The sequence below is a fragment of the Hemicordylus capensis genome, chromosome 2 (genome assembly GCF_027244095.1).
Source record: "Hemicordylus capensis ecotype Gifberg chromosome 2, rHemCap1.1.pri, whole genome shotgun sequence".
In the NCBI taxonomy this organism is placed as follows: Eukaryota; Metazoa; Chordata; class Lepidosauria; order Squamata; family Cordylidae; genus Hemicordylus; species Hemicordylus capensis.
Genome location: NC_069658.1, coordinates 1,509,888 through 1,525,315, shown reverse-complemented (window position 1 = coordinate 1,525,315; position 15,428 = coordinate 1,509,888). Strand labels below are relative to the sequence as shown.

General features: G+C 55.3%; 1 protein-coding gene across 1 annotated transcript in view; it reads right to left on the bottom strand.

The window, feature by feature from the left end:
* LOC128347936 (uncharacterized) overlaps nt 1–15,428 on the bottom strand; it is a 41,089-nt gene that overhangs the window by 4,336 nt on the left and 21,325 nt on the right. Inside the window, exon 3 of the mRNA XM_053303283.1 lies at nt 6,410–15,235. Within this exon, the coding sequence (XP_053159258.1) occupies nt 6,410–15,235 (8,826 nt within the window). The remainder of the gene's footprint in view (nt 1–6,409; nt 15,236–15,428) is intronic.

Sequence of the window (15,428 nt, the reverse complement as noted above, 5' to 3'; positions counted from 1 at the left end):
GCCCACTGGGAGTTTCTTGCTCTCTTTCTCTCATTTTAACTGTCTTTCTGAAATACTAGAATATATTCCAAGCAGTGACACAGATTACTCTGCATATCCTTTAATTATTTTCAGAGTATATGAGATGTCAAATTCTCCATTTATTTTTAAAAATTATGTAATGGTGATGCTACAATGCATAGTAGAGAATTAGACAGGCACTTCTGTTTAGTTTTCCATGTACACCTCCACATAGTATTTGGGTATTTCATGAGCCCCAGCAAACTGAAATTGTTAGTTTTCCAGCATTTTTTGGTCTGTCTACATTCACTGCTAAATAGTTTTTGAAATATTAAAAGATTAACAAGCTTGACTTGTATTTTTTCAGCTAATATTATGGTAAAGTTATCTGAAAGATGGGTGTCAGATGTTTGGACAGAGGGAGGATTTTAAGTGCTTGCCCTAGGCGCTTTTCTCCCTAGATCTGCCTCCTTTGCGTGCTGTGACCTCTGTCATGTACTTGAAGTTGGGGTTCTTTGTCCCAATGTGCATCACTTTACACTTGCCAACATTGAACCGCATTTGCCATTTTGTTGCCCATTCACCCAGTTTGGAGAGCTCCTCACAAGCCGTTTTGGATTTCACTACCCGAAAGAGTTTGGTATCATCTGCAAATCTGGCCACCTCTCTGCTTACCCCTGCTTCTAGATCATTTATGAATAAATTAAAACGCACCGGCCACAGTACAGATCCCTGGAGGACCCCACTTCTTACTTCCCTCCACTGTGAAAACTCTCCATTTATACCAGGAGTTCTCAAACTTGGGCTCCCAGCTGTGGTTGGACTTAAACTCCCATCATGCCCAGCCACAATGTCCTTCGTGATTGTGGATGAGGATGATGGGAGTTGAAGTCCAACAGCAGCTGGGGACCCAAGTTTGAGAACCCTTGATTTATACCTACCCTCTGTTTCCTGTCTCTCAGCCAGTTAGCAATCCACACATATACTTGTCCCATGACTGCTAAGTTTCCTCAGGAGTCTTTGTTGAGGAATTTTGTCAAAAGCTTGTTGGAAGTCCAGGTATACTATGTCAACTGGATCACCCGTATCCACACACTTGTTGACACTCTCAAAGAACTCCAAAAGATTGATGAGGCAAGATTTACCTGTGCAGAAGCCATGCTGGTTCTCTCCCAGCAGGGCCTGTTCTTAAATGTGCTTTACAATTTTATCCTTGAGGATGCTTTCCATCAATTTGCCTGGAACGGACGTTAAGCTAACCAGCTATAATTTCCCAGATTGCCCCTGGATCCCTTTTTGAAAATCGGTGTTACATTTGCTACTCTCCAGTCCTCTGGTACAGAACCTGATTGCAGGGATAAGTTATATATTTTAGCAAGGAGGTCAGCAATTTCACATTTGAGTTCTTTGAGGACTCTTGGATGGATGCCATCCAGCCCTGGTGATTTGTTAGTTTTCAGTTTTTCCAGACAGTTTAGAACATCTTCTCTTGTCACTTCTATCTGGCTCAGTTCTTTAGCCGCCATCACCGAAAAGCCTGGTTCAGGAACTGGTATATGCTCAGTATCCTCTCCTGTGAAGATGGACACAAAGAACTCATTTAGCTTCTCTTAAACCTCCGTATCCTCCTTAATAATCCCTTTCACTCCCTCATTGTCTAATGGTCCAACCGTCTCCCTGACAGGTTTCCTGTTTCTGATGTATTTAAAGAAGTTTTTGTTACTCCCCTTGATACTTTTAACTAAATGTTCCTCAGACTCTGTTTTCACCTCCCTTATTGTCACCTTCCATTTCTTTTGCCAGAGTTTGTATTCCTTTCTGTTCTCTTCATTTGGACAGGCCTTCCAATTTCGGAAGGAAGTCTTCTTCCCTTTTATGGCTTCCTTGACGGTACCTGTTAGCCATGCTGGCATCCTCCTGGACTTAGTGGTACCTTTCCTCCTTTTGGGTATACAATCTAACTGGGCTTCTAGTATTGTGGTTTTGAGTAAAGTCCATGCATTCTGAAGTGATTCTCCTGATTTTCCCTTTCATCTTTCTTTTCATCATACTCCTCGTTTTGGAGAAGGTAGACGACTGGAGCGCAAGTGGAGAAAGACTCAGCTTGAGTCCGACAGATTGCAACAAAGAGCTCATTTTAAGACCTATGCTCAGGCAATACATGTGGCAAATAAGTGATTCTTTTCTGCCCTTATTGCATCTGCAAGTTCACTTCCAGCAGAGTTGTTCCAGGTTGTGAGATGTCTAGTATGATCTCCAATTAAGACTTGATGGAGGAAGTGTGACTCTGCTGGTCCTTTTGGATCCCAATACTATCAATATCCTTCTGGAAAGTCTGAGGGAGTTGGTGGTAGGAGGCACTGCTTTGCAGTGGTTCCGCTCCTGTCTCTCGGGCAGATTCCAGATTGTGTCACTTGGAGACTTCTGCTCTTCAAAACCTGAGCTTTTATATGGGGTCCCTCAGGGCTCCATATTGTCTCCAATGCTTTTTAACATCTACATGAAACTGCTGGGAGAGATCATCCAGGGATTTGGTGCTGGGTGCTATCAGAGTACATCAGACAGCCAAATCTATTTCTCCATGTCAGCATCATCAGCAGAAGGCATATCTTCCCTGAATGCCTGCCTGGAGACGGTAATGGGCTGGATGAGAGATAAACTGAGACTGAATCCAGACAAGACAGAAGTACTTGTTGTGCAGGGTCGTTTATCTGGAAACAATATTGACCTGCCTGTTCTAGATGGGGTCACACTTCCTCAGAAGGAAGAGGTACGCAGTCTGGGAGTGCTTCTGGATTCACACCTCTCCCTAGTTTCTCAGGTTGAGGCTGTGGCCAGAGGTGCTTTTTATTAGCTTCATTTGATACGCCAGCTGTGTCCGTACTTGAGATTCATGACCTCAGAACAGTAGTACATCTGCTGGTAACCTCCAGACTTGATTACTGCAATGTGCTCTTTGTGCGGCTGCCTTTGTACATAGTCTGGAAACTACAATTAGTACAGAACACGGCAGCCAGGTTGGTCTCCGGGTCATCTCAAAGATACTGTATTACTCCTATATTACAGGAGTTACACTGGATGCCAATAGGTTTCCAGGCAAAATACAAAGTGCTGGTTATAACCTATAAAGCCCTAAACAGCTTAGGCCCACGGTATTTAAGAGAGCAACTTCTTCAGCACGATCTCCATCGTCCACTGCATTCGTCAGGGGAGGCCCATCTTTGGCTATCTTCGTGTCGTTTGGTGGCCCCTCTGGGACGGGCCTTCTCAGTTGCCACTCTGAGACTTTGGAATACGCTTCCCGCTGACATAAGACTCTCCCCATCTCTAGTGCTTTTTAAAAGATCATTGAAGACTCATCTTTTTAACCAGGCCTTTTAACTTTTGTAATTTTAAATATTGTAAATTGATTTCATTTTAAGCAACTTTTTGGTGTTTTAATTGATTTTAATGTTTTATTTATTTGTATTGTTGTTTTATAGTTGTGAACCACTATATGTATCAAATAAATAAATGTATTAAATAAATGAATGAATGAATGAATTCTGTATGAATGAATGAATGAATGAATGAAAGAATGAATAGTATGTGCCCCTTCTCCCTTGAATCAGAATCTGTAACCATCAATTACTCACTGTGATGTGTTTAACTAATTCTTTGTGGAAAAAAATATCTCTTATTCGGGCCGACATAGACTCCATCTCCACAATTACATCACTGTCTGATGTGGAGGTGTCCAGCAACTCCTCTTATGTGATTAGGTTGGATCAGTTCCAGTTTGTGACTCCTAAGGATGTAGACAAGCTGACTGGAATGGTGTGGCCTACCACCTGTTCTCCTGACCCTTGCCCAACATGGCTTATACCAGTGTTTCGCAACCTTTTTGGAGTCATGTACTGGTACATCCTTTGTGCGCAGTTTCCAGGACCAGCAGTTAGCAAAGGGGATGCCCCCCCAACCCCCAGGCACCCCCAAAACAATTTCGAGTCGGGGGGGCACTGCTGCTGGGAGCTCTCCAGAGCTCATTTCTAGGCAGACAGCCTATACTTATACTATCTGGCAGGGGGGTTGTTGTAGAAGGCCAGGTAGAGATTATAAATGCATCTCTGAGGGAAGGCAGGATGCCTCCTTGTCTTAAGGAGGCAATTATTAGACTGCTTCTGAAGAAGCCTACCTTGGATCCCTCAGAGTTGAGCAACTATAGGCCTGTCTCCAACCTCCCATGGCTGGGCAAGGTAATTGAGAGGGTGGTGGCCTCCCAGCTCCAGACAGTCTTGGAGGAAACTGATTATCTAGACCCATTTCAGACTGGCTTCCAGGCTGGCTATGGGGTGGAGACTGCCTTGGTTGGTCTGATGGATGATCTTCAATTGGGAATGGACAGAGGAAGTGTGATTTTTGGTCCTTTTGGACCTCTCGGCGGCTTTCGATACTATCAACCATAGTATCGTTCTGGAGCGTCTGAGAGGGTTGGGAGTGGGAGGCACTGCTTTGCGGTGGTTCCGCTCCTACCTCTCAGGCAGGTTCCAGATGGTGTCCCTTGGAGATGGCTCTTCTTCAAAATCTGAACTTTAGTATGGTGTGCCTCAGGGCTCCATATTGTCTCCAATGTTGTTCAATATCTACATGAAACCGCTGGGAAAGATCATCAGGAGATTTGGCGCAGGTTGTTATCAGTATGCTGATGATACCCACATCTCTTTCTCCATGTCAGCATCATCAGGAGAGGGCATAACCTCCCTAAATGCCTGCCTGGAGTCGGTGATGGGCTGGATGAGGGATAACAAACTGAGACTGAATCCAGATAAGGCGGAGGTACTCATTCTGTGGGGTTCAGTGTTGGCAAGTGTAAAGTGATGCACATTGGGATGAAAAACCTCAACTTCAAGTATACGCTGATGAGATCTGAGCTGTCGGTGACTGACCAGGAGATGGATCTTGGGGTCGTGGTGGACAGCTTGTTGAAAGTGTCAATGTGCAGCAGCAGTGAAAAGGGCCAATTCCATGCTAGGGATCATTAGGAAGGGGATTGAAAATAAAACTGCTAATATTATAATGCCCTTATACAAAATGATGGTGCAGCCACAACTGGAGTACTGCATACAATTCTGGTCACCACATCTAAAAAAGGACATTGTAGAACTGGAAAAGGTGCAGAAGAGGGCAACCAAGATTATCAGGGGCCTGGAGCACCTTCCTCTTATGAGGCAAGGCTACAACACCTGGGGCTTTTTAGTTTAGAAAAAAGACGAGTGCAGGGATACATATTAGAGGTCTATAAATTCATGCATGGTATGAAGAAGAGGATAGAGAGAAATCATTCTCCCTCTCACATAACACTAGAACCAGGAGTCATCCCATGAAATTGATTGCCAGGAAATTTAGGACCAGCAAACAGCAGTACCTTTTCATACGATGCATTATCAACTTGTGGAATTCTCTGCCACAAGATGTGGTGGCAGCCAACAACCTGGACGGCTTTAAGAGGGGTTTGGATAACTTCATGGAGGAGAGGTCTATCAACGACTACTAGCTGGAGGGCTATAGGCCACCTCCAGCCTCAAAGGCAGGATGCCTCTGAGTACTAGTAGCAGGGGAGTAACAGCAGGAGGAAGGGCATGCCCTCAACTCCTGACTGTAGGTTTCCAGCAGCATCTGGTGGGCCACTGTGTGGAACAGGATGGGCCTGAACCAGCAGGGCTGTTCTTATGTTCTTATGAAACTTGAGAGACAATTTTGATCTGCCTGTTCTGGATGGGGGTCACACTTCCCCAGAAGGAACAGGTACACAGTCTAGGGGTGCTTCTGGATCCAAGCTTTTCCCTGGTGTCCCAGGTTGAGGCGGTGGCCAGAAGTGCCTTCTATCAGCTTTGGCTGATATGCCAGCTACGTCCGTTTCTTGAGATGAGCCACCTCAAAATAGTGGTACAACTGCTGGTAACTTCCAGCCTGGATTACTGCAATGCACTCTATGTGGGGCTGCCCTTGTATTTAGTCCGGAAACTACAGTTGGTCCAGAATGCAGCAGCCAGGTTGGTCTCCGGGTCATCTAGGAGAGACCATATTATTCCTGTATTGAAAGAGCTACACTGGCTGCCAATAAGCTTCTGGGTGAAATACAAGGTGCTGGTTATAACCTATGAAGCCGTAAACAGCTTGGGTCCTGGGTATTTAAGAGAATGTCTTCTTCTTTATGAACCCCACCACCCACTGAGATCATCAGGAAAGGTCCATTTGCAGTTGCCACTGGCTCGTCTGGTGGCTACTCAGGGACGGGCCTTCTCCGTTGCTGCCCCGAGGCTTTGGAATGCGCTCCCGGCTGAAATGAGAGCCTCCCCATCTCTGACAGCTTTTTAAAAGTCTTTAAAGATGCATCTGTTCACCCAGGATTTTAATTAATATTGTTTTAATGGTTTTAATTCTGTTTTAAAATATTGTTTTAAAAATTGTAAATTGCTGTAAATTTTTAAACATTTTGTTTTTGTTTTAACTAATGTTTTACTTTTTCTGTTTTGTTGTAAACCACCCAGAGACGTACGTTTTGGGCGGTATAAAAATATGTTACATTTTTCTGTGGTCTGCGATCCAGCAATGCTGGCTTCTTCTGTGTCTCGTGAGGACTCACTGCTCGTGGCCACCTCTTCCACCGTCTGTGAACTCTCGCCATCCATGCTGGCTTCTTCCTCTGTGGTGTGTGGGGCTTCACCAGCAGCTCTCTCTTCCATTGCCATGGGTGCCACACCATTTCCTTCTTCAGAAGCAGTGTCCGTCTCCTCGGATTCCGATGAACTCACAAGAGCCTCCTTCTCATTTCCCGAATCTTGCAGGTCTTCACCAGTAAGGACCCCCCCTCCATGTGGTCTCTCAGAAGTCACATGCTCTGCGCCTGCTGGTCCAGCAATGCCAACATGCTCTGTGGCCTGAAGGTTCTCAAAGGTGGGGTGTGGCCAAGAAATGTCTGTGGCTTCTGTGGCCTGTGGGCTGCTGTCCACGGGGTTTGCTCCTTCTGTGGCTTCAGAGGTCTCTGTCTCAGTGCTCCTCTCTCCGGCTGTCTGTAAAGTCTCAGTCCCACTGCTGACTTCCTCGGGAGCTTGTGGTCCCTCGTCAGTAGTGCTTGCTTCTTCTGAGGATGGCGGGCTCTCGAGAGCAGCGCCTTCCTCCTCCTGCACTTCCTGGGGGATCCCATCACCAGCCACCCTTTCCTCACCCGTCTGCTTGGCCTTGGTACTGGCACTGGCTTCCTTGGTGGCCTGGGCCCTTCCCCCACTCACTCCAGTGGCACCCCCTTCTGCTGCCATCTCTGGGCCCTTGCTGAGGATGCCAGCTCCCCCCGGGGCCTCTGGAACACTCGTTGGCCGTGGATAAAAAGCTGCCAAGGACTTCTGCACGATTAACGGCTGGCACCACTGATGACTGGTTCTCTTGTGTTGGATGTGGGCTTCCAGGAGATCCCAGGCCTCGTCGTCACAGATGGTGAGGTCAGTCACCTGCACTCCTCCTGTCTTTGTTTCCTGCAGTGGACTTGCACTCTGTGGTGCAATCCTCTCCCCAGCAGGTCCATGTCCGGGGAGGCTCTCACCCATACATTTTGAAAGCCTGGCCTCTTCCTGGTGGGGCAGCTGCCCTCTGACTGCCGGGGCAGCAGGGGAGAAGGCGCTGAGAGAGTCCTGGATTCTCTTGGGGAGGCCCCACTGCTGCCGTATTCTCATCCTCTTCATGCTGTCCTCCAGGTCCCTCCAGGTCAGTGTGGGGAGGAAAGTTGGCTCTTCCACCCGGATTCTAATTTCCTGCTCTGCCACTTGGGGAGGATGGCTCAGCACAAGGGGAGATGGTGCAAAAGCCTGAAGTGACCTCTGGACAGCAGAGGGCAGGTTCCACTCGTGCTGAAGTCTCTTCTTCTTGACATGGTCTTCCAGCGTCTCCTGCTCCTCCCTCTGCTGGATGTGACTCTCCAACCTCCGCTGGTGGGTTGGGGTCAGGGCATGGATCTTAACCAATGCCTCCCGCAGCAGACCCCACGCAGAGGCCAAGTGCTTACGCTTTACGTTCCACTCCAACTCACTCGCTGTGTCTGGCGGCACGATCAATGAGAGATCCGCTCTGACTGCAGGGGGCTTCTGGCCCGCGGAGATCAGCAGGGGGAGGCGCCCCCTCTCTGAGCGGCTGGAGGTGTGCTGAGACTGTCTAACCAGCCTGGGGGGCGCCTCTAGTTGCAGCTCAAAATGCTTCTTGCCCAGGTGGGTCTGCATGGCATTCTGCTGCCCCGTGGAGAAGGCACCAGTCATCTTCCTCCTCTGGTGAACCATTTCTCCTTTCCTTGTGTGTGCACCAACCGTGGCAAATGCCTCCCTCCGAGAAAGCAGAGTCCTTGCTGGGGAGGAGGAAGGAAGGAAGTGCTTTAAGGAACCAAGGACCCTCCTGGGCAGCCCCCACTGCCGCTGACACTTCAGCCTCTGAATATGCTGCTCCAGGAAGGTCCAGGTGGCCGCAGGCAGGAGCAGTGGCTCTTGCAGCAGGACACGGATGTTGATCTCTACCAGTGGGTGGGTGGGCAGTGAAGGAGCCATGGGCACAAAGGCCACCAGTGACCTCTGGACAAGCCGTGGGAAGCCCCACGTGTGCTGGATCCTCTTCTTCTTGACATGCAGTTCTAAGGCTTCTCTGTCCTCTTTCCAGAGGAATGGGGTCTGCACCTCTGAGAACTCAATGTCAGCTCCTCTGCCCATGCAAAACTGGGCCGGTAGCCTGGGCCCCATCCCAGCGGGGGCCACCACATCCCTTGTGCCCAGCCCCCACCGGGAGGCAAAATGATTGCACTGGACAGCCAACTCCATCCGGCCCATGTTGTCCATGGGCACAAAGGACAGGGAGATCCGACGGTGTTGTGGTGGGGCCCGGACAGCAAGGCCTGCTTTGGGAAGGGCCTGTCCTGCACCCAGAAGAGCGCGGTGCCAAGAGGCCCTGGCCACAGCTGGGGGAGCCCCCAAATGGACCTCCATCTGCTTTCTGGCTAGGTGAAGGTGCATCTTGGACTCCAGTCTGGAGAGCAGCTGAGGTCCACCTTGGATTTCACAGATTGCTCCTCTCCTCTGCTTGGTGAATGCAGCTGCCACAGGCCACGTTATGGGGGAAGCTCCAGAGCTAGGCTCTCTAGGGACATTTCTCCACACTGGCTCATGGCGCCTCGATGCATTTGGCCCATGCACGCCAGTCCCAAGCCCTGGGCTCAGCAGCCGAAGGGACTGCAACACCCTCCGTGGCAAGCCCCACTGCCGCTGGAGCATCATCTTCTGCACGTGGAAATCTAAGCGGCTTAAGACATCCCGGGAAAGGAAAGGAAGCTCCTGTTGCAGAATGCGGATGTGAGCCTTGGTCTTCTGAGGGGCAGGCAGGAGGGGAGACCCAGGCATGAAGCCCGTCAGGGACTTCTGGACAAGAACGGGCAAGCCCCACTCATGGTGGACCTTCTTCCTCTTGACGTGACCTTCTAAGGCTTCTCTTTCCTCTTCCTTGAGGAACAGAGTCTGTCCCTCTGAAAACTTCGGGCCAGTCCTCCTGGGCCTGAGATGTTCCGAGGGCAGCCTGGGCACCATCTGCTTCAGGGCCCCGACGTAGCGTGTTCCCAGCCCCCACCGGGATGCCAGGTGGCTGCGGCAAATGGCCATCTCAATCTGCTCAGCTTCCCTTGCCTGGAAGAGTGCTGAGTGGGCGTGACGGGGCTGCTGCTCCCTGCAACCGGGAGGGATCGCTTTGGGGAGGCATCGTTCCGAAGGGTGGTGCGCCTGCCCCCAAGAGAGGCTGGCAATGGGTGGAAGCGCCTCCAGCTGCACCTCTGTGCTCTTCTTGGCCCCGTGGAACCGAATCCGCTCCATGGCTTTGGGCTCCAGCAGAGAGAGAACGGGAGGCCTCTCTGGGGCAGCCCAGAGCAGTCCAGGACTTCTCCAGTGGCCTCCTTGTGGGTTCACAACACTGACCGCTGAGCACATGGGAGGCCTCCCGGAGTCAGGCCAGTGGGGAAGGCCTTCCTCGCCCCCACCCCTTTGCGGTTCAGAGAGGCCCCTCCCAAAGTGAGGGCAGAGACGCTTGGTGGACTCCAGGACCCTCCGCGGCAGCCTCCACTGTCTCTGAAGCTGCATCTTCTGGAGATGGAACTCCAAGTGGCGGTGAGTACTTCGGGGGAGGAACCCTAGCTCCTGGAGTAGAACCTGGACGTGGGTTTCCACCTTCTGGGGGCTGGGGTGTGGGGGAGCCCTTGGTGTGAAGCCGTTCAGGGATCTCTGGATGAGACCGGGGAGGCCCCATTCATGCTGCAGCCTCTTCCTGCTGAGGTGCTGCTCTAGATCGTCTCTGGCCTGGGCTTGGAGGAACAGCGTCCGCTTCTCGGAGAATCCCACACCGTCCGCTCCTCTCGGCCTTGGAGGTCTGCAGGGGTGGCCCTTGGGCTCCATGGCCCTGGCCGCTCCCACGTAGCGCCTGCCCAGCCCCCAGAGGGATCCCAAGTGCCGGCGCAGGATGGCCAGCTCCAGGTGACCCACCTCCTCGGCCCGTGCAAAGGGCAGGAAGCTGCTGCGTGGCTGAGGGACCCGGCAGCCAGGGGGGGTCTGCTTCGGGAGGGGCTGCTGCCTCAGAGGCCACTGGGCCTCTTCTGGCCAAGAGGGCCTGGCAGCAGCTGGGGAAACGTCCATGTGCCCCTCCACAGACTTCTTCAGGAGGTGGAACTGCATCTTCTCTAGAGCCGGGGCCCCAAAGGTGAGGAGCGGCTGCAACCCCTCTGCAGGAGAAGCCTTGGTCCTGCTGGCGCCCCGTTCTTCCCAAGCCCAAGATGCCGAGAGCTTCCTCCAGCTTCCTCCTGGCAGGGCATGAAGAGGCTGCGGAGGGCTTCCTCCCCTGGCTGCTGCCCCCGGTGCCGGCCCCATCGGTCTCAAGGAGGAGAGGACTTTCCTGGGCAAACTCCATTGCCGAGCCATCTTCATGCGCTGCAAGTGTCGGTTCAGGGCCTTCCTTTCGCCCACGAGGAGGAAGGACAGCTCCTGCTGCCTGGGCTGGACACACCCGGTGGTCCTTGGGAGGGGTTGCCGGGTGGGAGCCTGGGGCACCAAGTGGGTCAGCGACCTCTGGACCAGGCCCGGGAGGCCCCACTCGTGCTGCAGCCGCTTGCTCCTGACATGCCGCTCTAAGGCTTCCCGGGCCTGCTCCGGGAGGCACCGCAGCTCCACTTCCGAAAAGACCACGCCGGCGGCCCTTCTGGGCCTGAGAGGCGGCCAGAGCGGCTTGGGCATCATGCCCCCGAGGGCCTCTGTGTAGCGGGGGCCCAGCCCCCAGAGGGAGGCCAAGCGACGGCGCTGCACGGCCAGCTCCATCTGGGCGAGGTCTTCTGTCCTCTCGAAGGGGAGGAAGCCGGGACGGGGCTGCAGGAAGCGGTGGCCGGGGGGGATCAGCTGAGGGAGGGGCTGCCTCCTCGGTGAGCAGGGTGCTGGGGCCCCTGGGGCAGGGGGCAGGCCCAGCTGCATCTCCAGGGATTTCTTGGCCAGGCAGAGCCGGATCTTCCCCAGGGCCTCAGACGGCTGCCTGCGGTTGAGCGGGAGCTGGCAGGGAAGCACCTCCCTCCTCCTCGGGCTCTCGGGCCCCGATTCCATGCCTGCGGCGCCTACTGCTTGAGGGCACAGCAGACGGAGGGACTCCAGGACCCTCCTGGGCAAGCCCCACTGGCGCTGCACCTTCACCTTGTGCACGTGGCGCTCCAGACAGCTGCAGGTGTCCCGGGGGAGGAAAGAGGGCTCCTTCCGAAGGATGTGGACGTGAAGCGCCGTCTTCTGCCGGGCAGGCTTGATGGGCCCTTCCTCCATAAAGCCCCTGAGCGATCTCTGGACGAGGAATGGGAGCCCCCAGGCATGATGGAGCCTCTTCTCTCTCAGGTGGTGCTCCAAAGCCTCTCTCTCCTCTGGCCGGAAGAAGGAGGTCCGCATCTCCCAGAAGCCCATGAGAGCCCTCCTGGGCCTGCGGACCGGCTGAGCAGGGAGGCCGGGGGCCAGGCCGCTGCAAGCCCCCCCATGCCTGGTGCCCAGCCCCCCGAGAGATGCCAGGTGCCTGCGCAGCACGGCCAGCTCCATGTGTTCTGTATGGAGGAAAGAGAAGGCCCTTTCTCGAGGCTGCAGGGCTTTGTGGCCGTGGAGAACCAGCTTGGGGAACGGCAATGGGGCAGAGGGCCGGGAGAGCCCAGGGGCCAGCCTGGGAGGGCGGCCCAGATGCTCCTCCATGCTCTTCTTGGCCAGGTGGAGCTCCAGCTTCTCCCGGGACTTGGGCCCCCATGCAAGGAGGAGTTGAGCAGCTTTCTGTGGGGCAGCAGACTCCATCCTGCCAGGCTGCCTTGAAGAAAGAGGTGGGCGTGGGGCAGCCCGCCCAGGGCAGCAGGGCGATCTGTGTCCCCCACCCCAAAGCCCGTAGGCTGGGCCCAGCTGCCTCAAGGACTCCAGGACCCTCCGGGGCAAGCGCCAGCGCTGCAGGGCAGCCCTTCGCAGCACGTTCCTCTCCAGATCTTGGATGGCGGCCGGGTGGAGCCAGGGGGGTCCTGCCAGGAGCACCACCACCTGCCCCTGCCCCTGCCCCGAGGCCTGCCGGCGGGGGGGCGCTGGGAGGAAAGAGTGGAGAGACCTCTGGATGAGTCTGGGCAGCCCCCAGGCGTGCTGCAGCCTCTTCCTCTTCACGTGCCACTCCAAGTCTGCCCGGACCCCCTGCCCGACGAAGGGGGTCTCTTCTGCCGTGAAGCTGAAGAGGGAGCCCCTTCCGGGCCAAGCGGGAGCCGGTGCCTGAAGCGTGGCCGCCTTCAGCAGGCAGGAGTGGGACTGGTGGCAGAGCGTGGGCAGCCCCCACTGGTGAGTCAGGTCTTTGTGGACGATGTTGAGTTCAATGCGAGCCCGGACTGGCCGCTCCACAAAGGGCAGCTCCAGAGATCGCAGCCGCTGGGCTTCCAGCCTGAGTGGGGCCCTTTTGGGAAGCTCGGGTGTCCGGTCCTGGTGGTCCGTTCCATGAGACAGCTGGACCACGGGGCCCACCAGCTCCAGCTGGATCTCAAGGGCCTTTTGGGCCACGTGCCTTTGCAGTCTTGGCTGCTGCTGCCGCCTCCTCCCGGAGAGAATGGCGCCCCCTGAATCCAGAGGCCACCTCGACGCCGTCTTCCCCTGAGGGGCTGCTGAGGTCTTCTTGTGGCCTCTGGGCTCCATGGCCAGTGGTGGGGCGCGTGGCCTGAAGGTGTGGAGAGACTCCAAGACCCGCCTGGGCAGGCCCCAGCGCCGCTCTGCCAGCTTGCTCTTGATGTGGTCCTCCAGCTGGCCCTTGGTCTCTGGGGGGAGGAAAGGCAGGGAGCCGCAGCCTGGGCACACCTCCACTCGCACCTCGAAACTCAGCGTGGAGACCGTGCGGGGGGGCGCGTGTGGCGGGGCGGGTGGGAGGAACCACTGCCAGGAGCGCTGCGCCAATCTGGGCAGGCCCCACTGGTGCTGGACCCTCTTCCTGAGGAGGTGCGATTCCAGGGGCTGTGACTCACAGGCTGCCAGAAAGGACTTGTCGACGGGGCTGAACTCACAGGGGGGATGTGTCCAAGGTGGGGTGGTTGGCAGCTTATGGGCACTGGGTATTATTTTAGCCAAAGACTGGGTGTACAGTGTAGGGAGGTCCCACAGAAAGTTGATGTATTTGCCCTTAATGTTCATATCCACAGAGTCCACCTTCCTCTGGAGACCCAGGCTGGGCCCACTCCGGCACTGAAGGTGCCCCCTGTGTGGTGGGATCAGCTTGGGCAAGAGCATTTCCCTCTCCTGCGGGGCATTCGTCTCCTGGGCATTCGCCACCAGGTTAGGAAATTGCCCCCGGCCGATCTCAGCTGACTTCTTCCCCACAGGAGTCTGGAGCTTGGCTTGGGCATGCGGGGTGGCTTTGAGGCCCAGGTCTCCCCCAGCTGGGGAGGTGAGATGAAGCACATGCCGGCGCGTCCTGCCAGCCCTCGGAGTGGCCTTCCCTCCCCCTGGGCCCTCTCGCCTGGCAGGAGATGCTGGCACCCTCTCTGCAGCAGGGCGGTGAGCATCGGGCTTCAGGTGCCGGAGGGCCTCTTGGACTTCCCCTGGGAGCCCCCAGCGCTTCAGGTGGACCATCCTCTTCACATGCTGCTCAAGCCTCCTCCTGGCTGCCCCACTCATCAAGGGGAGTCCCCGAGCCCTTGTCACCACCACAGCGTCTTCCCGTGGGGGCCACGGGAAAGTGGACTCTGGAGCTGGAGGCAAAAAGGCCCGGAGTGACCTGAGGAGAACCCAGGGCAGCCCCCCATCCTCTTGAAACCTCTTCACCAGCAAATGCCACTCCACAGCCACTCGTGCAGAGTCCGTCACAAAAGGGGTGGCCACGGCGACAAATACGAGCCCCAGAGGCTGCCTTGTTCCAGGCCTGGACAGCAGAGGCCTGGCCTTCATCGCAGGTGAGGCCTTTCGAGATGAAGGGGGGGTGTGCACACTTTGCTTAGGAAGAGAACTGCTGCTCAGACAGGCATCCTCCTGGTTCTCCGAAGGGACGTGTCCTTCATAGTGTTCTGGCTGGAGGGAGGTTCTGTGGTGGCTGGCCCAGGCGTGGTCCCTGGGGCCACGAGCGGATGGCTCGGACAGGCCAGGAGAGGGGCTGTAATGTGTCCAGCTAGTGAGCGTCACTTCAGATGTGCTGGAAGAAGAGCTGAGGGAGGCTTCCTCACCGCCACGGCCCTCCAAAGAGCGGCCTCTGCATTCCCTCCCGTGGCAGCCAGCCTGGCGGTGGTGGGGATCGCGGAGTCCGGCATCACCCCCCCTGGAGATGGAGTCAGCCTGCTGAGGGGCCTGGAATAAGACCCCTCTCCTCTGCTGCCTGGAGCCAGCCATGTGGAGTGCCTCCCTGGAAGTGGGGCCGGCTCCCGGGTCCTGCTTCTGGGAGCGGCCACAGTGAGGGGAGGCCGCGCTGCTGTTCCGTGGACAGGTGGAGAGGTCCCTCTGCACAGACGTGGCTGGCAGGCTGGAGCACCCCAGGTCCGAGCTAGCAGGGAGTGGCCGCGGGGCCGAGAGCCAGAAGCACGCCTCCTCCTCAGCCTCCAGGGCCATCCGTTCACACAAGGCGCAGGCCGGGTTCTCACACAGCAGTCTGCGGATGGAGTCGTGGTCCCTGGCCCCACCTTGGGCGTGGCCTGGCGCTGATGGTTCTCCTCTCCCCTGGTCGCCAGTGCCTGCAAGAGAAAGGCAGCCTCCGGTCAGCTCCAGCCCACCTCCTAAGAACGACAGACTCCACTTGCCTGTCAGCAGCACACATGGCCTGCTCTCCCCAGGGGAGATTTGCAGCCCCAGGGAGCAATGCCCCAGGGGCAGGGCTCTATCACGCTGCATGGCACCCCACAGCTTGAGTCACCTGAGTCGAAGGTA